This window comes from Xenopus laevis, chromosome 5L (genome assembly GCF_017654675.1).
Source record: "Xenopus laevis strain J_2021 chromosome 5L, Xenopus_laevis_v10.1, whole genome shotgun sequence".
NCBI lineage: Eukaryota > Metazoa > Chordata > Amphibia > Anura > Pipidae > Xenopus > Xenopus laevis.
In genome coordinates this window covers 18446280-18466189 of record NC_054379.1, presented here as the reverse complement: position 1 = coordinate 18466189, position 19910 = coordinate 18446280, and the positions used below count along the sequence as shown (strand labels likewise).

At 42.6% G+C, this 19910-nt stretch overlaps 1 protein-coding gene across 7 annotated transcripts in view; it reads left to right on the top strand.

Annotated features, from left to right (window-relative positions):
* The window catches only part of cdc42bpa.L (CDC42 binding protein kinase alpha L homeolog), a 140845-nt gene that overhangs the window by 96319 nt on the left and 24616 nt on the right, over positions 1 to 19910 (top strand). For all 7 annotated transcript variants that reach the window (XM_041562571.1, XM_041562572.1, XM_041562574.1 and 4 more), the window contains 10 exons: positions 326 to 459; positions 1081 to 1323; positions 1685 to 1795; positions 5082 to 5329; positions 9088 to 9193; positions 11517 to 11641; positions 15549 to 15654; positions 17186 to 17334; positions 18447 to 18538; positions 19411 to 19487. In XM_041562571.1, coding sequence (XP_041418505.1) covers positions 326 to 459; positions 1081 to 1323; positions 1685 to 1795; positions 5082 to 5329; positions 9088 to 9193; positions 11517 to 11641; positions 15549 to 15654; positions 17186 to 17334; positions 18447 to 18538; positions 19411 to 19487 — 1391 coding nt within the window. The remainder of the gene's footprint in view (positions 1 to 325; positions 460 to 1080; positions 1324 to 1684; positions 1796 to 5081; positions 5330 to 9087; positions 9194 to 11516; positions 11642 to 15548; positions 15655 to 17185; positions 17335 to 18446; positions 18539 to 19410; positions 19488 to 19910) is intronic.

The window sequence follows — 19910 nt, the reverse complement described above, 5'->3', positions numbered from 1 at the left end:
CTCACAGGCATATGCAAATACACAGATTGTCTGCCTGTTCCTTCTCACAAACAGAGAAAAGCTTTTCCTTCTATACACAGATATGTTCCAAAACTGTCCCTTCTGCCTGCTCATCTGATATCACTGTGTAAGATTAAACCCTGTATATGTGCTGCACGGAAACTTCTACCTTCAAATCAAATCTGTCATCATTTTTTTTATAGACTGATAGAGCCCCTGTTCATATGTACGCAATAATGTGACACCAGCGATGCATGAGGTTTAGTGATGGACACAGCTTGCACATGGGAGAGGTTCCTCATGGGATTTGCTGTTTCTTTCATAGGTGCCAACCAACCCAACCAGCAACTGGAGAAGTTGAGCTTAACGCGGCCAGATATCGAGGAATTCTCCCGACAAATCAAAGTGTTTGAGAAACAAGTGAAAGTTCTGAAGCAGGAGAAGGAGGATCTGAACAAGGTAGGACTGCAATGGGGGTTAAAGTGCTCACTCACTATATTGATTCCAAAACTGTTAGTCTCCCCAAGTGGATAGAGCTATCAGCCTGAGAATGAGTTAGGGTCAAGATTTGGGGTGAGTGTTTATTTGTGCCCTGGGTACCCCTGGAACTATAGCAGGGGGACTGTTACCCCAATGTTTCTATATATCTGTAACCTTGTTATGAGCTAAGGGGGCCCAGCCTGAAGGCCAGTTGGGGTGAGATTTGGGGTGAGTGCTTATTTGTGCCCTGGGTACCTCTGGAACTATAGCAAGGTGACTTACCCCAATGTTTCTATATATCTGTAACCTTGTTATGAACTAAGGGGCCTAGCCTGAAGGCCAGTTGGGGTGAGATTTGGGGTGAGTGTTTTTTTATGCCCTGGATACCCTTGGAACTATAGCAGGATGACTGTTTCTATTTGTGTGTAATGAGGTAAGAGAAGATGTGACCACATGTTGGTCCTTAAAGTGGGACTTGAGCACCAAAAGTCTGAAAAACTCTGATTTACAGTCAGGTCTTGGTGGGAGCTAGGCAAAAAAGTCTAGTTTGATGTCCAGTGACCAATGTCCCAATATCTTTGCTTGATGCGTTGGCATTAGGACTTGGTGGATTCCAATGAGAAGATGAAAATCCAAACAAAAGAGCTGAAGGAGGTGCAGAGCCAAAGGAAGCAGGGCTTGCAGGAAATGGCAGAGGTTAATGAGAGACTTACTGAACTGCGCTCCCAAAAGCAGAAATTTGTGAGGCAGCTCCGTGACAAGGAAGAGGAGATGGAGGCCATGACGCAGAAGGTCGAAGGCTTAAGGCAAGATCTTCGCCGGGTGGAAAGAGCGAAAAAAGAGGTCCGTTGTGGCTGCTGTGCTTTAAAAGTTTTTAGAATACAAATAAACAATGTGTAACATTAAATTAATTATTTTCATTGTTCTGGTTTCTGGTACTTTAAACTATATACTTACATAAATTCCAAATCTTTTTTGCCTTCTGCTACACTGTTTCAGGGGACAGAACCACCAATGCAGAGACTATATAAGCCAGCTAGACCAGCAAATACATTTACAAATAACTATAAAACCAGTGAAAATACGCAATACTTGTAGTTTTGAAAGTTGCTTAAAATAACATTTTCTTTCATTATGCAAAAAAAAACCTTCACTTTTTGGGTGGAGTTACACTTTAATGAAAAACACGGTTTCTCATCTGCAGCTTGAAACCCAAGTGGAATCCACAGCCTCTGAGGCCTCCAAGGACAGGAAACTGCGGGAGAAGAGTGAGCAATACACCAAACAGCTGGAGAGCGAATTAGAAGGACTGAAGGTGAGTGCAGAGTCTTGATTGGGAGAGGTGGCTTGTGGGTATTGGAGCGGAGTGAGAGTAGTAACCGTTTTACCTAAACCAGTTACCAGAGGGCGACTAAGGTTTTTATGGGGAATGGTACACATTAGTGATGTGATACGTACCAGACGCTAACCCGCCCTCCCTTTGCCCGGGCCCGCCTGCATCCGCACTTCCGGGGTGCTTTTATAGACCTGCAACGACACGTCCTGCCGATGTTGTCACAAAAGGGGCGGGATGAGCAGGCGCAGCGTCTATAAAAGACAAACCCGGACGTCGGCATTTGACAGTGGCGGGCGGGAAGAGCAGGAGAAGAGCTCCAACCCTAAGTTTACTCATAGCCTGTACAGAGAGATCCCATAAAACTATGGCAGCATAGGTATTCCCCTGTACTAAGCACAATTCAGCAGGAACAGCCCCCTAAGTTTGCTCATAGCCTGTACAGAGAGATACCATAAAACTATGGCAGCATAGGTATTCCCCTGTACTAAGCACAATTCAGCAGGAACAGCCCCCTAAGTTTGCTCATAGCCTGTACAGAGAGATCCCATAAAACTATGGCAGCATAGGTATTCCCCTGTACTAAGCACAATTCAGCAGGAACAGCCCCCTAAGTTTGCTCATAGCCTGTACAGAGAGATACCATAAAACTATGGCAGCATAGGTATTCCCCTGTACTAAGCACAATTCAGCAGGAACAGCCCCCTAAGTTTGCTCATAGCCTGTACAGAGAGATACCATAAAACTATGGCAGCATAGGTATTCCCCTGTACTAAGCACAATTCAGCAGGAACAGTCCCCTAAATGTGCTCATAGCCTGTACAGAGAGATACCATAAAACTATGGCAGCATAGGTATTCCCTGTACTAAGCACAATTCAGCAGGAACAGCGCCCAAAGTTTCCTTATAGCCTGTACAGAGAGATACAGTGTTGCTCTGCCCTATAACCTGCTTGAAACATGGGTGGACACCAGCATGATTAAGTCTGTGTCATTATAAGAGGATGGGACGGTCTATGGGGTGGCATTGAATTTTTATAGATTTGTGTCAGGGATGCACCAAATCCAGGATTCAGTTCTGCCAAGCTTATCCGAATCCTAATTTGAATATGCAAATTAGGGACAGATGGAAATCGCGTGACTTTTTGTCACAAATCAAGGAAGTAAAAAAGGTTTTATCCCTTCCCACCCCTAATTTACATATCCAAATTAGGATTTGGATTCGGTTTGGTATTCGGCCGAATCTTTCATGAAGGATTCGAGGGTTCTGCCGAATCCAAAATAGTGAATTCGGTGCATCCCTAATTTGTGTACATTATGAATGTTACTATTTTATGTTTGGTTTACATAAATGTACAGGTCTGGGGGATGCTGGGAGTTGTAGTTGAGCAGCATCTAGAGAAGTGTAGGCTGTAGAGAATCAGTGCTGTAAGGCTGCACTGTAGCTCAGTGTAGGACTGTCCCACAGGGAAACCAGGAAAACTCCTGGTGGGCCCAGGTGTCAGTGGGCCCTCTTGCTTCTAAACATTTGGTCTATTTCATGGTCATTCCCTATTTCTTTATGGGAAAAAAATGCTTAATAATAAAAGAATATAGTAAGTAGATATAAAAGACTCAAAGAATAAAGAGGTTGGGTGAGGAGAGGAGGAATAATAGTTTGGAAAGTGGGCCCAAGGTTCAAGGTTTTCTGGTGGGCCCCTGGCATCCCAGTCCAACTCTGCTGTGGCTTCTGGGAAGGGATAAACAAATGGGGCCAAAGGAGATGAAATCCAAGCAAAAGCAAGAAAATATATTTAATTCAAAACACATGAAATGTAACCAAAAAAACCAGCAAGGAGGAGAGAAGGCAGTAAAAGAGGGAATAATAAGTGGCGCCTCGCAGAGAGGAGAATCCTATTCCTGGAATCCAATATGCCTCGTGCTCCTACCACTGAAACCTCTTTGCAGTAAAGTTTTACAGTATTTGCTTTATACATACCAGGAAATCATAAAACATTTTCTGCAGCCGGCAGAGTCTGGGCAGGTAGCGTGTGCAGCTGTGTGTGTGTGTGTGTGTGAGGGGCCACAGTCGCTCACTGCAAATCTTTGGCCTCTTTGCTGATCATGGGGACTTAGGGCCACTAGTTAAGGCCCTGGACTCACATAGATTGTGTGGTGGGAGGAGCTTATTCACGTGGATATTAACTCCATATGTCATCGCTTAGCTGCATGCTGGGTCTTGTGTATGTACTTGGCCTCTGCAGGTGTTGGGGAGTGAGGTCTCCGGGGGTCCTATAAATCTGAGACAGGAGAGGGGCCCTAAATTGTCTTGTCTCACAGTTGCCTGGATGTGTCCATTGTGCACAGTGTTTTCTAAGTTGTACGTGCAAAACGAATTTCTGCAGCTGCATGTGTGTTTGTAAGTCTAAGAGTGTGTGTGTGTGTCTGAGTGTGTGTTTTTCTCGCTAAGACTACCAGTTTATTGTTATTGCTACTTTTTTACTACTCACCTTTTTATTCTTGCCCTCTCCTATTCGTATTCCGATCTCTTAGTCTCATCAATTCATGGTTGCTAGGGTAATTTGGACCCTCTCAACCCGATTGCTGAAATTGCAAACCGTAGAGCTGCTGAATAAAAAGCTAAATAACTCAAAGCCCACAAATCATTCAAAAATGAAAACCAATTGAAAATTGTCTTAGAATATCACTCTCTATATAAAAGTTAATTTAAAGGTGAACAACCTGTTTACATGTGTGTGTGTATGTCTGGTTGAGTTAAGGTGGCCATACACGGGCCGATAAAAGCTGCCGACAGACCGAGTCAGCAGCTTATTGGCCCGTGTATGGGGCCCCCCGACGGGCTTCCCCGATCGAGATCTGGCTGAAAGTCGGCCGGATCTCGATCGGATGGGACTAAAAATTCTGTCGGATCGCGGCCGCATCTGTTCGTTGATGCGGCCCCGCGATCCGACCGCCCATTACCCATTTCGGATAAGCCCGATATTGCCCACCTCAAGGTGGGTCGCCAAACGAGCGGATCTCTCCGTGTATGGCCACGTTAAGTATATGTCTGGGTGTGTAAGTGTATGTATTCTGCCAGGTTGTCAGCTGATTGGCCTGTGTATGGGGTCAAATCAACAGACCAGTATCAGCTCAGTGAGATATGGATCAGGCTGCGTGGAAAATACCATTGGCTGAGGGGTCCTTGCTGTAGTATGGGATTGTGGGACTTACTATATGTTAATGAATCTGTGCCCACCCCTTATATTCCATCATTTTGTATCCTCTAGCTTAAACATGTCGGCCGCTCTCCGGGGGTCAGCAATTCCGAACACCAGCAGGAGATCGCCAAACTGAAGACGGATCTGGAAAAGAAGAGCGTCTTTTACGAAGAGGAGTTCGCCAAGAGGGAAGCGTTTCATGCCAACGAAATCAAGAACCTGAAGAAGGAGCTGCGGGACGCAGAGAGCCAACAACTGAACCTCAACAAAGAGATCCTGGTTCTGAAAGACAAACTGGACAAGACTCGCAGGGAAAGGTAAAGGCTGGACTGCTGCCATTCAGATTTAAAGGGGTTGTTCACCTTTGAATTTGATTTTTAGTATTATGTAGAGAGTGATATTTTGAGACGATTTGCAATTGGTTTTCATTTTTTATTATGTGTGGTTTTTGACTTATTTAGCTTTTTATTCAGCGGCTCTCTAGTTTGCATTTTCAGCAATCTGGTTGCTAGGGTTTAAATTGCCCTAGTAACCATGCATTGATTTGAATAAGAGACTCGAATATGAATAGGAGAGGCCTGAATAGAAAAGGGAGTAATAAAAAGTAGCAAAAAAGTAGTCTTAAAGAGCATTTGTTTCTAGATGGGGTCAGTGACCCCCATTTGAAAGCTGGAAAGAGTCAGAAGGAAAAAGGCAAATAAAAAACTTCAAAATAAATAAATATTGAAGACCAAATATTAAGGCCCCCATACACAGACTGAGTCGGCAGCTTATTGGCCCGTGTGTGGGGCCATCTGATGGGCTTCCCCGATAGATATCTGGCTAAAAGTAGGCCAGATCTCGATCAGGAAGGTTAAAAAATCCTGTGGGATCACAGGCGCATCTGTGCGTTTATGCGGTCCTGCAATCCGACCACACTTATCGGATGCATTATGATCCGATCATTGGGCCCTAGGGCCCACAGTCGGATCAGCCCAATATCGCAAACTTCAATGTGACATCGCCAAATGAGCGGATCTCTACAACTATGGCCTCCTTAAGGTTTCTTAGAATTGGCCCTTCTATAACATGGTAAAAGTTAACGTAATGATTAATCACCCCTTTAAGAGGTAAAATATGCTTAAACAATGATGTGTTCTGTTTATTTATGTGCACCAACATATTCTACAGCGCTGTACAATAGAGGGGTGTATACACTCAACATACAGGTTACATACAAAAATTCAAAGGAGCTTTTCCATGAAATCTAATTGCTGATTGGTTGCTGTGTTTAACCTCACTGGTGTAATTTAGCGACAATGTTAGTAATAAAGTGCCCTTGCCTAAAAGTCAAGTCCAACCCAAGCACTTACCACTGGCCACATTGGACCCAATAAGCTGTCTGAAGTCACAAGCCATTGTCAGCCCATTTATGGCTACCTTATAAGTATCAATAAATCAGAGGGGGGGGTTTCTTTCTTTAAGGGTCAGGGTAGAGTCCTGCGCGGGTCCATTTTTTTGGAACCTGCAACCCGTATTTTTACCTGCTTGGACCCGCTACCCGACCCTCAAGTACCTTATCGGCAACCCGGACCCACGACCCGCTGACCATCAAGTCTCAGGAAGTGCTGTCATTGTAAACTGGAAGTGACATCATCTGAAGTAGCCGTGATCAGAAAAAAGGAGTAAAAATCGCTATTGAGAAGACCCACGGCACGACCCGCAGAACCGCGTCTATACCCGCACTCTGAACTTCTACTCGCAACCCGCAGGGTACCGCTTTTGTGGGTAACCCCCAGGTACCCAAGGATACCCGACCCGCTGCAGGACTCTAGGTCAGGGCACACAGGCAGATTCGGGGAGATTTAGTCGCGACTAATCACTTTGGGGTGACTAATCTTCCCGAACTGCATCTCCTGCCTTCCTGCCGGCTAAAATGTAAATTGCTGTGGGATGGCACTTGGCACTTTTAGTTTTCCGAAGTCGCCCGAAGTTGCCAAACGAGGAAACTTCGGGAGACTTTGGACAACAAATCACTCCCAGTGCCATTCCGCCGGCGATTTACATTTTAGCCGCAGGGGAGGCAGTTTGGGGAGATTAGTCGCCCCGAAGAAGAGACGATTTGTCGCCCAGCGGCTAATCTACCCGTCGTAAAAATTAACAATAACAATAAACTTGTAGCCTCACAGAGCAATAGTTTTTGCCTTCTGGGGGTCAGTGACTCCCATCTGAAAGCTGGAAAGAGTCAAAAGGCAAATCATTCAAAACTGTAAAAAAGAAATAATGAAGACCAAATGAAAAGTTGCTTAGAACTGGCCATTTTATTACATACTAAAAATGAACTAAAAGGTAAACCACCCCTTTAGCCATTTTTAGTTGTCTCTGAGAATTGACAGTTTTAGTCTGGTATAAGCAGTCTAAAACTGTCTGAAGCTGCTAATATCTCAATAAGTATCTTGGTTTGATGCAAACTAAATCGTTTTAGGGGGTTTAGATCCTCTTTAAGCCCCTTAAGAAATGAATTGATGGAAAATCAACTAGAAAGCTTTGACCACTTTTGAAGTTTTTAGTGGTTTCTGTGATATAAGCAGTTTTAGATGGCTAATACCAATCGTTCAGTTCCCTTCGAAGGGCAGAGTGTTTCTGTGCAAGTCCTGTGTAGCCCAATGACCCTAAGGTTGCTGACTTTCAATGGAGCTAAAATTCTGATGTTAGCAGTTCAGAACTGCAAATATCTCGAAAAAGAGAGAGAAGAAAGAGAAGTTGATATTATTTATTGTGTTGACTTACATTGTCTTTAAAATGTCAAAAACACTGGCAGGGAAAGGGTTAAATGGTGTCTAATAAAATCTCAAGTTATTGACTGATAAAAAAAAACAGAAGTGGTATAACAACATATACAGTAGAAACGCAGGGGGCTGAACCTCAGGATCTGTCATATCATAGTCCCCCCTCCCCAGATCCTCTCCTATGTTTAACTTAGACAAAACACAGGGGTGCTGTGCAAGCAGGTAGCAAGCTGGCCGGGCAGGAGGCACTATTAGTGCCGAACCCTTCAGAAATTTTTTTTGGCTCTTGCAAGTTCGGCTACTGTAAAGCAGGGTGTATATTGCCCAATAAATAAAAGCCCAGATTATCTTTGCATCAACATGGGGGCAATGCAGGAAGAGAAAGTCTTGTTAACTCTACGCTGCCCCCCGCAGATTCACAATGGATCGGCCCTGCCTGCACCCCATAGTAAATCCTTAAAAGGAAAGAGATGAAGCTGCGGAGGTTCTTTGATTCACATGTACAAGTGCTTGTTTTCTTTTGCTTAAGCGCAAGAGGATTTATGGCTAAACAAAAGCAGATCCTTAAAATAATAGAGGGGGATCCCTGGCACTTTTATCTCGGAGTTACATGCCCTTGGGATTATTGGTTTTACCCAGCGTGAGCCAGAGAAGGACAAACACAGGTCCTTGTCACCAAGAAGGGGATTGTGGGTAAACGGCAACACATATTTATATTGCTATATGATATAGAGGGACTGATACCCCTGTGCTAAGCACAATTCAGCAGGAACAGTCCCTAAGTTTGCTCATAGTCTGTACAGAGAGATATAATAAAACTATGGCAGCATAGGTATTCCCCCGTACTAAGCACAATTCAGCAGGAACAGCCCCTAAGTTTGCTCATAGTATGTACAGAGAGTTCCCATAAAACTATGGTAGCATAGGTATTCCTCTGTACTAAGCACAATTCAGCAGGAACAGCCCCTAAGTTTGCTCATAGTCTGTACAGAGAGATCCCATAAAACTATGGCAGCATAGGTATTCCCCTGTACTAAGCACAATTTAGCAGGAACAGTCCCCTAAGTTTGCTCATAGTCTGTACAGAGAGATATCATAAAACAGTTTGTTCTAATATTTTAAAGTGCTCTGTAGCTGATGAGGATTAATGGAAATAGAAGTAAAATAAGTATCAGGCCTTGCCCTGAGGAAGCACAAAGTGTGACTATGTTTCATTCAGACATTCAGAAAATAAGATGGTTGCCAGCACTGCTGTACATTATATTACTCTGTACTCCTGGGTTAATAAATTATATTTCTCTTCACAGCCAAAGTGAAAGGGAGGAGTTTGAAGCTGAAATGAAGCAGAAATTTGACCGTGAGCGGCTCCTGTTAATGGAGGAAAACAAAAAGCTCTCCAACGAGCTGGACAAGGTACAATTCTGTGTTGGCAGTGTCTATGCTTGCTCTACTGTCTCCCTCTTGCCCTACTTTCTCCATCTTGCTCTACTGTCTCCCTCTTGCCCTACTTTCTCCATCTTGCTCTACTGTCTCCCGCTTGCCCTACTGTCTCTATCTTGCCCTACTGTCTCCCTCTTGCCCTACTGTCTCCCTCTTGCCCTACTGTCTCCATCTTGCCCTGCTGTCTCCATCTTGCTCTACTGACTCCATCTTGCTGTTCTATCTTATACTGCCTACCTCTTGCTCTATTGTCTCCATCTTGTCCTACTGTCTCCATCTTGCCATACTGTCTCCATCTTTCTCTACTGTCTCCATCTTGCTCTACTGCCTCCCTCTTGCCCTACTGTCTCCCTATTGTTCTACTGTCTCCATCTTGCTCTACTGTCTCCCTCTTGCTCTACTGTCTCCATCTTGTTTTACTGTCTCCATCTTGCTCTACTGTCCCCATCTTGCCTTACTGTCTCCATCTTGCTCTACTGTCTCCATCTTGCCCTACTGTCTCCATCTTGCCCTACTGTCTCCATCTTGCCCTACTGTCTCCATCTTGCCCTACTGTCTCCATCTTGCCCTACTGTCTCCATCTTGCTCTACTGTCCCCATCTTGCCTTACTGTCTCCATCTTGCCCTACTGTCTCCATCTTGCCCTACTGTCTCCATCTTGCCCTACTGTCTCCATCTTGCTCTACTGCCTCCATCTTGCTCTACTGCCTCCCTCTTACTCTACTGTCTCCATCTTGCCCTACTGTCTCCATTTTGCTCTGCAGTTTCCTTCTTGCTCTGCTGTTTCCATTTTGCTCTACTTTTTTCTTTCTTGTTGTGCTGTGTCAGGACTGGACTGGGATTCAAAATAGGCCCTGCCATTCATAATACACAGAGGCCCAAACAACTCCCACCAGCCCACATAATAGTCACTTTCTATAGCATCTTACAGCAGCCCCTCTGGCATTTTCCAGAACCCACAGATTGCCAGTCCGGGCCTGTGCTGTGTCTTTCTTGCCTCCATCTTGCCAGGCTGTTGTTGTTATGCTGCCTCACTGTTTCTCCTTATAGCTGCTGGTCAGCAGGGATTTGTGTACAGGATCCTGTTTGTATCCCCACATCCTATATTATATTATTATATATTGTTATCCTTTAAAATAAAGGAAAGAACACTATATGTTCATAAAATCTTATTGATAACTAATTAGCTAAACTTAATGTGGCCATAACTATACTATTTAGAATTATTAAAGGGTCAGTTCCCCTATGAACTATTAGTATAATGTAGCCTGTGGTTCTAAGATACTTTGCAGTTGGTCTTTATTAATATTATTATTTTGAAAGAGCTAGTAGCAAACTCAGTGCTGTAACATCCAGAAATAATGCTTGAAAGACCCAATAAGTGGCACGTACTGGCTATTAAAAAGTAGTGTGTGGAGTCAGACTGATGTCAAGATGTCATTTCCATTTAATATTACTGGCGCTTTAAGGTTTAGTTCATAATAAGATATGTAGCATATGACTGGATTTCTTATTTCCGCTATTGCTCAGTTCTTATTTAACTTCATCTTCCTGTCCCCCATATCACAGCAGTTCTTACTGGCACAGCAGGGAATCACCGTCACCAATCAAATGTACAGGAGGGGTTAACAGGCCAACATATTAGTGTAATTACGGCTTTGTGATTGTCTGGAACGTATAATCACTGGGGAAATCACAATTGTGTCTGGGAAGCTACAAATTACCAAATTAACCGTATTGAGAGAAACAGAGCAACCACATTTACTGTAATGGGAATTAGTGACGCTTATTATATATTTATTACATGGGGATTCTATGGTCACAGATCCCACTCAGTGACTTCTGATATTCTTATCATTTACAGAACTGAACGTACACAGCTATGGAATCCGTTATCCGGAAACCCATAATCCAAAAAGCTCCCATAGACTTCATTATAAGCAAATAATTAACATTTCTAAAAATGATTTCCATTTTCTCTGTAATAATAAAACAGTAGCTTGTACTTGATCCCAACTAAGATGTAATGAATCCTTATTGGAAGCAAAACCAGCCTATTGGGTTTATTTAATGTTTACATGATTTTCTAGAAGATTTAAGGTATGAAGATCCAAATTACGGAAATATCCCTTATCCGGGAAAACCCCAGGTTCCGAGCATTCAGGATAACAGGTCCCACCCCTGTACTAATATATCATTAATATAATAATATATTTGTAATTGTATGCAGCGCTATACCAGTTCAGGTTATTTGAAGCATCTTTTTGACTCTGACATGTTCATATTATCCCTCCAGCTTAGCACCATGTTTGAAAAAGTGAGTGTGAATAACCGGCATCTGGAGGAAGAGATGAGAGACCTGGCTGATAAGAAAGAGTCAGTGGCTCACTGGGAGGCCCAGATCACTGAAATCATTCAATGGTTAGTTATTGCCATTATTGCTTTACCATCGCATGTTCAGTACTAGAAGAGACGTGTTACACTCTCAGTTGTGTATGAGACATGTTCCCCCGGCTCTTTGTGCCTCTCTGGGGGAGGAGGTCTACTTATAAACGGCTGCATACGTAATCAGATAATGCAGGTTATCATTTAAATTGAGCTTAGAACAGAGAAATATATATGCTGGCATGCCTTCATGGTCTCTCTCTGTGCTGCCATAGTTTTATGGGATCTCTCTGTACAGGCTATGAGCAAATGTAGGGGTCTGTTCCTGCTGAATTGTGCTTAGTACAGGGGAATACCTATGCTACCATAGTTTTATGGTATCTCTCTGTAAAGATTATGAGCAAATTTAGGGGCTGTTCCTGCTGAATTGTGCTTAGTACAGGGGAATACCTATGCTGCCATAGTTTTATGGTATCTCTCTGTAAAGACTATGAGCAAACTTAGGGGCTGTTCCTGCTGAATTGTGCTTAGTACAGAGGAATACCTATGCTGCCATAGTTTTATGGTATCTCTCTGTATAGGCTATGAGCAAACTTAGGGGCTGTTCCTGCTGAATTGTGCTTAGTACAGAGGAATACCTATGCTGCCATAGTTTTATGGTATCTCTCTGTATAGGCTATGAGCAAACTTAGGGGCTGTTCCTGCTGAATTGTGCTTAGTACAGAGGAATACCTATGCTGCCATAGTTTTATGGTATCTCTCTGTACAGACTATGAGCAAACTTAGGGGCTGTTCCTGCTGAATTGTGCTTAGTACAGAGGAATACCTATGCTGCCATAGTTTTATGGTATCTCTCTGTATAGGCTATGAGCAAACTTAGGGGCTGTTCCTGCTGAATTGTGCTTAGTACAGAGGAATACCTATGCTGCCATAGTTTTATGGTATCTCTCTGTATAGGCTATGAGCAAACTTAGGGGCTGTTCCTGCTGAATTGTGCTTAGTACAGAGGAATACCTATGCTGCCATAGTTTTATGGTATCTCTCTGTACAGGCTATGAGCAAACTTAGGGGCTGTTCCTGCTGAATTGTGCTTAGTACAGGGGAATACCTATACTGCTATAGTTTTATGGTATCTCTCTGTACAGACTATGAACAAACTTAGGAGACTGTTCCTGCTGAATTGTGCTTAGTACAGGGGGAATACCTATACTGCTATAGTTTTATGGTAATTAAAAATTGAACTTAAATCTCAAACCCAGTGTATCCCCAGTCCAGTGATCCAACAAGGCTCTCTTTTTGCCCCAGTCCAATCGTAGTAAATTGTTGATTACAGCTTTGAAAATTATTTTTAAACGGCGACATACACCTTAATCCAGTGCATTTCATAGAGATTACACCTCCACTAACTCAGGGATAGGCGCACATGTGGCTTAAAGTCTTAAAGGGAAACTAAACTCTATAATATTTGACCTGTGTATATGTTGCTCTGTTTATGAAATGCATCTTTTTCCATTTTCAGAGTTCATGTTTTGTGAACTAGTTGGAAAATCCCAGTCCTCAATGTGTGCTGCCATCTTAGATTTCACGTGCAAGGGGTGCAGGGGTTCCTTAAAGGAATATTTAGCAGGTGCAAGGCTGGCCGGCCATATCAGTGCACCTTGTTAATGAGCCTTACTGATTCTACAGGGACGACAGAGTCAAATTATTCCTGCAGCCGAGAGAGGAACTAATATTGTCTTTTTATGGGAACATCGCCTCACATCCAGATTCCCATCATTCACCATATTTGGGCAAATGTTATTGAAGGTTTCCCCATTCCCTTTTACTTGGACATTGAGGGATCATAGCTGTGGCCCTCTGGATATCCGCCAAGCTCTGCTACGCGGCTCACGCTGTTAACTCTGTCACGGCCACTCGGCAGCTGCACTCTGCTATGCACTGAGCTGTGTGTCTTTAAGAGCTGCAGGGGTTACACAATTCACATGGATCAAGTGCAAATAGTGGGATCAGGCGGATGTGCTCTGTGCATTGTCTCCCAGTGAGCTCATCCTTGCGCTAAGTAAACAAGGAGCAGAGAGAATTCACTTTTTTACCCGGTGTGGGAACATTGGATTAACCCCTTATGGCTCTTATAAGCCTCTTATATACTTGGGAGTTTCTTAAAGGGGAACTATCGCGAAAATGAAAATTTAATATAAGCTTCATCGTACTGAAATAAGTAACTTTTCTAAATAAAATCAATTAAATATTCGGCATCATTTCTGAAATAATCAAGTTTATGTTCACTATTCCTCTCTCAGCATCTGTTTCTCTTCATTCTGTCTTCATGCAGCAGTTGGGTGTCAGATATTCATTGACAGTTAAATCCAATATAACTTATGGGGGGGGGCTCCTTTCCTAGCAGATGTATTAGAGCTCATTCAAATAACTGATTCCAGTAGAAACAAAATCTAACAAAATAACTGCCTTTTGCACAAATTCTGCATGTAGAGAGACATGATCAGTGTCGGACTGGCCCGGTGGGATACCGGGAAAATACCCGGTGGGCCCTGACCCTAGTGGGCCCCTGGCGGGCCAGTCCCCCTCTCCCAGACAGTTTTAAAAAAATAATAAAAAAAATTTCGGCGCATCGCAGCGCCGTTTGCGCATGCGCGCCGAGCGCCGTTTGTGTTCGCGCATGTGCGCCGTTTGCGCATGCGCAATGCGCCGCCTGGGCGCCGAGCAGGGACTCACCTAAAAAGTAGGTAGCGGGGGCTAGAGGGGGGCCCTGGACACCAGTCCCGGTGGGCCCCGGACCCCCCAGTCCGACCCTGGACATGATTTTAATAGAGTGAGCTCTAATACACCTTCTAGGCAAAAGGAGCCCCCCTATAAGATATATCGGATCTAACTGTCAATAAATAACTGACACCCAACTGCTGCATGAAGACAGAGTGAAGAGAAACAGATGCCGAGAGAGATAATGAAGACAAACTTGATTATTTCAGAAACACTATAGAATTTTTAATTGATTTTATGTAAAACGTTTCTTATTTCTGTGTGCTGAAGCTTATCTTAGATTTTCATTTTCGCGATAGTTCCCCTTTAAGCAGCTAAATGAAAGGCAATGGTGGCTCCCTGTCTCCAGTAATGACCAACTGCAGGAAGTTGGACAGCATCAGGGATAGCAGGCTTAATGCATGCAAGTTAGGGGGCGAATGGGGGGACTTCTCTGTGCCTTCCGATTCCTGTCCCTGAACAATTCAGCTCTGACTAATGCAGCCTATGAAAGAGTCTATGACAGCAGGGTGCAGATAAGCAAATCCAAATCCTTACTGCTGTACTTACAGACAGGCTACTGCCTGGCCAAGCCCATCCCAACTAAAGCAATAAAAATACAGCTTTTTAAAGGGGTTGTTCATCTTAAAATTAAGTTTAACTATGATGTAGAGCTTGAAATTCTGAGATAATTTGCAATTGGTCTTTATTTTTTATTATCAATGAATTTTGAATGATTTAACTTTTTGTTAAGCAGCTTTTTTCAGTTTGGAATTTCAGCAGGTATCTGGTTGCTAGGGTGCCAATAACCTTAGCAACAGCCAGTGTTTTGAATGAGAAGCTGGAATATGAATAGGAGAGGAGCTAAATAGAATGATAAATAATGAAAATTAACAATAAAGTTTTAGCCTCACAGGGCAATAGTTCTTGGCTGCTGGGGACAGTGACCCCCATTTGATAAAAGGAAGGCCAGTTGAAAGGTTGCTAAGAAGTAGCCATTCTATAACATAGTAAAAGTCAATTTAAAGGTGAACCCCCCTTTTAATAAAAATACAATTTGTATGTCGTATTAATGTCCCTGTTATGCAGGGCTGTCTGCAGTAAATATAAAGGGCAACTTTCCTTTTTTTGTCCCTTTGTGCTTCCCTTACTAGCATTCTGATTCCTGCGTTTGTTTCATTGTCAGGGTGAGCGACGAGAAGGACGCACGGGGGTACCTACAAGCTTTGGCTTCCAAGATGACTGAAGAGTTGGACACCCTGCGGAATTCTAGCCTGGGTGCCAAGTCTACTGTAAGATCCACAGACAAGAGCCAACCCTATTTTTTGTTTTTCTTTCAATGCTATTTTTTCCCATCAGTCAGTGCAGATTCCCTATATTTACTGTTCATTGATCCTTGTTGTGAACTCTCTGCCTGTTCAATGTACTACAGAGTGGGGGTCTTAAGGGGAACTATCGCAAAAATGAAAATGTAATATAAGCTTCCTATACTGAAGTAGAAACTTTCTAAATACAGTCAATTAAATATTCTGCATTGTTTCTGAAATAATGAAGTTTATATTCACTATTCCTCTCTCAGCATCTGTTTCTCTTCATTCTCTCTTCATTCAGGAGTTGGGTGTCAGATGAATGATCCAATATATCTTATAGGGGGGCTTCCTTTCCTAGCAGATGTATTAAAGCTCACTCAAATAACTGATTCCAGTACAAACAAAATACAACAAAATAACCTTTTTCACAAATCCTGCATGTAGAGAGACAGGATTTCTGGTGATTTCAATAGAGGGGAAGATAAACTGGATTATTTCAGAAACAGTACAGAATTTTTTATTTCAGTATGCTGAAGCTAATATTAAGTTTTCATTTTGGCGATAGTTCCCCTTTAAGTTTCTCTTGGCACCAGCATGGCCATGATACTGAGAGCACAAGCTGGGAGGTCAGTATGGGCCAGAGCTACCTCTGCCAGAGAAAACAAAGTTGCCTTTATTTGCCAACCCCCATTTACCCTATGGATGCCAAAATAATGGGACATAGTGATACAGGCGCATGGGCCAATATGGCTCTGCCCTTTTAAATAACAAGATCTAAAATATATATCCGAGCCCTCTACCCTCTTTGCTATCAATGTCTCAGGCTTAGGGCTAGTCCACACGAGGAGATTCGGGGAGATTTTATCGCCTGGCTGAGGCAACTTCGGGCGACTATAGAAAACGCATCGCCGCGTGTGCATTAGCGCAGGCGACTTTGCATTGTAACCTATGGGGAAAAACGCTGAGGCAGTTCGGGGAGATAGTCGCTCAAAAGACAAGGCGATTAGTCGCCAGGCGACAAAATCTCCCCGAATCTCCTCGTGTGGCCTTACCCTTAAGGTGGCCATAGACATAACAATTACGATCTTTCTTGGAATCGTCAGGTATACAGATAATTCTACCTGTATCTGACGATTCAGCACTAACAATGGCCGATGTTTGGGGTCCTTCAAAGGCACCCGATCAAAATTTTTCGTCCAGCCCAATCGACAAGCCGACCAATATCCTAGTCTTCTGCCAACATTGGTCGGCTTATTTCCCGCCATACATGCATCGAATATCGTACGGAAAGTTTGGTACGATATCATCTGTGCGTCTATGGCCACCTTTACAGATAAGGAGGATTTCATTAGGTTTTTTGTGTGTGTGTGTGGGGGTGGGGGGGAATTTGATTATCTGACTTCTTCAAACATTAAGTAAAAAATTAAAATCCTTTTAGTGTCATCTGGTTTTAAGATCCGAGCCAGTTTCTAAATGCATTTCTGAGATACTCTGATCTGTTTGTTACATACAGGACATGCCGTGGAAAATGCGTCGCTTTGCCAAGCTGGACATGTCGGCCAGGCTGGAACTGCAGTCGGCGCTGGATGCAGAGATCAGAGCCAAACAGGCCATACAGGAGGAACTGAACAAAGCTAAAGCTGCCATTATCGCTACTGAATGGTATGTTTGTACATGGAGGAGCCATTGTCCTTGTTTAAAGCTACAGTAACACCGAAAATGAAAAAAGTGTTTTAAAGGAATGATACTATCATGCAGTGTTGCCCTGCACTGGTAAAACTGGTGTGTTTGCTTCAGAAACTCTACTATAGTTTATATAAACAAGCTGCTGTGTAGCCATCGGGGGACCATTCAAGCACAGGATACACAGTAGATAACAGATAAGTACTACTATAGTTTATATAAACAAGCTGCTGTGCAGCCATGGGGGCAGCCATTCAAGCACAGGATGCTCAGTAGATAACAGATAAGTACTACTATAGTTTATATAAATGCTGTGTAGCCATCGGGGGACCATTCAAGCACAGGATACACAGTAGATAACAGATAAGTACTACTATAGTTTATATAAACAAGCTGCTGGGCAGCCCATTCAAGCACAGGATGCTCAGTAGATAACAGATAAGTACTACTATAGTTTATATAAACAAGCTGCTGTGTAGCCATGATGGCAGCCTTTCAAGCACAGGATACACAGTAGATAACTGATACGTTTTGAGGAATCCCATTCTATACTTAAGAGTTTATCTGTTATCTGCAGTGTATTCTGTGCCTTTTCTCCTTTTTCAACTTTGAATGGCTGTCCCCATGACTATACAGCAGCTTGTTTATATAAAATATAGTAGTGTTTTTGCAGGGCAACTGTAAATTATATTGTCATTCCTTTAAAATTTTTTGGTGTTCCTGATCCTTTGTGTCTGTTTAAAGGGGAAGTGCAGGTATATTTTCATGTGACATTGGAATGTAATACAATATATGAATAGCCAGCATCTGGGTCAACATCATTTTCTCACTGTGAAATAAGTGTTTACTCAAGGCAATATAATTAGAGACAATGGCAGCTTGTCAGCTAATAGCACTGATAATGGCTAAAGATTCTATTGGCTAATGTGCTGTCCCTTGAAAAAGGCTTGTCCTTGCAGCTCTGTTATGCTAGTGTGAACCCTTCTAATTCTAGTAACCGCTATATAATGGAATCATTCTAACGAACACATGCCAACTTCAGGTACTCAAATACTAATTGGTTAATTGAGGGGTTCTTTGTTATTTTAAAGCACTCTGCAAGAATCTGAGAAGAAGAATCAAGATCTCACGACGGAAATTGAGAAATTGAAGTCGGAAACAGACGAGCTGAGAACAGAAAAAGGTATTTGGCCCATAATGTAGGGAATTCCGTGATGGCACAGCAAGATATAGGGAGGGTGTGTATACAGGAAACCTGGAACATGTATATGTGTGTATATATATATATATGTGTATATATATATATATATATATATATATATATATATATATATATATATATATATATATATATATATATATATATATATATATAACCAAAAATCAACCGCACTCCAAGGTCTCTTATACAAACAAAAGGTAGTGGTTTATTTCACCGTTTCAGCTCCTATACTCAGCCCGTCATCAGTTGATTTTTGGCAATGTATTATAGTTATATGTAAATTATGGATATAACTCTAGGTGCCATTGTGTGGTTCAAGTATGGTGAGTATAATGGTCTTTGTTAAATAAAGAACTGTATAAATGTCTTGGTGGCACAATGAAGGGGCATACAACTTATGCCAATGATATGCTAGAGAACTGGTGCCTGTAACTGGTGGTGGTACAAGAAAGGTGTATGAAATTTGGTGCCAATGATATGCAATGGGAATGGTGACCAACTTTTATGGAGATGGAAGAAAGAAGGTGTATGTAGAGTGCTTGGTGCATACAATTTTTGGTGACACTGTGTGCATTACTCAAGATTGTATCCATAGCTATGTAACACTTGGTACCACTGTTTGGCACAGGGCAAGGCACATTTTCTTGGTGGTGTAAGAGTGCATGTAGAAAGGGGCATATAACTTGGCACTATAGGGAGGGTGCTTATGACTTATTCTTGCGGTACAAAGAAGGTGCATATAATATTTTGGGCACAACATGGTAGCAGATATGAGGATATATTTGCTTGGGTTCAACATAATTAATGTCTGTCATTTCTTTCTCTCCTTTAAGGTGTCAAACACCAGGAGTCCCAGAATTCCTTTTTGGCTTTCCTGAATGCACCAACCTCTGTGCTTGACCATTTTGAAGTAAGTATATATATATATATATATATATATATCCAAATGTAATGTCGTGGAATATTCAGCTTGTGTGCTGTCTGAGCAAAGTTGCTTCTCTGTCTCCTGTCTCAGTAAACGACCTGTATTTTTGTGCTTATATTTGGCCACATGTGCATCCAGTTTATCTTTATCTGATGCTTCTGCAAGCTGCAGTGGAATCTCCTTGCAGATGAGCCCCTGGGATATATCTGATATTCTGGGAGGGTTCAATCTGATTCATTCTCAGTTGCAGCGTATTCCCTGTCTGGTCAGTCTGTGAAGCATGAGAATAACAGTTTAGACTAGAGACAAAGGATTTCTTTAGCAGCAAGGTAGTGGTCTCGGAGTATCATGTCCTTGCAATGCATAAGAATAGAGGGTCTGTGAATGTTCTCTGAGTCATGTGCTGGC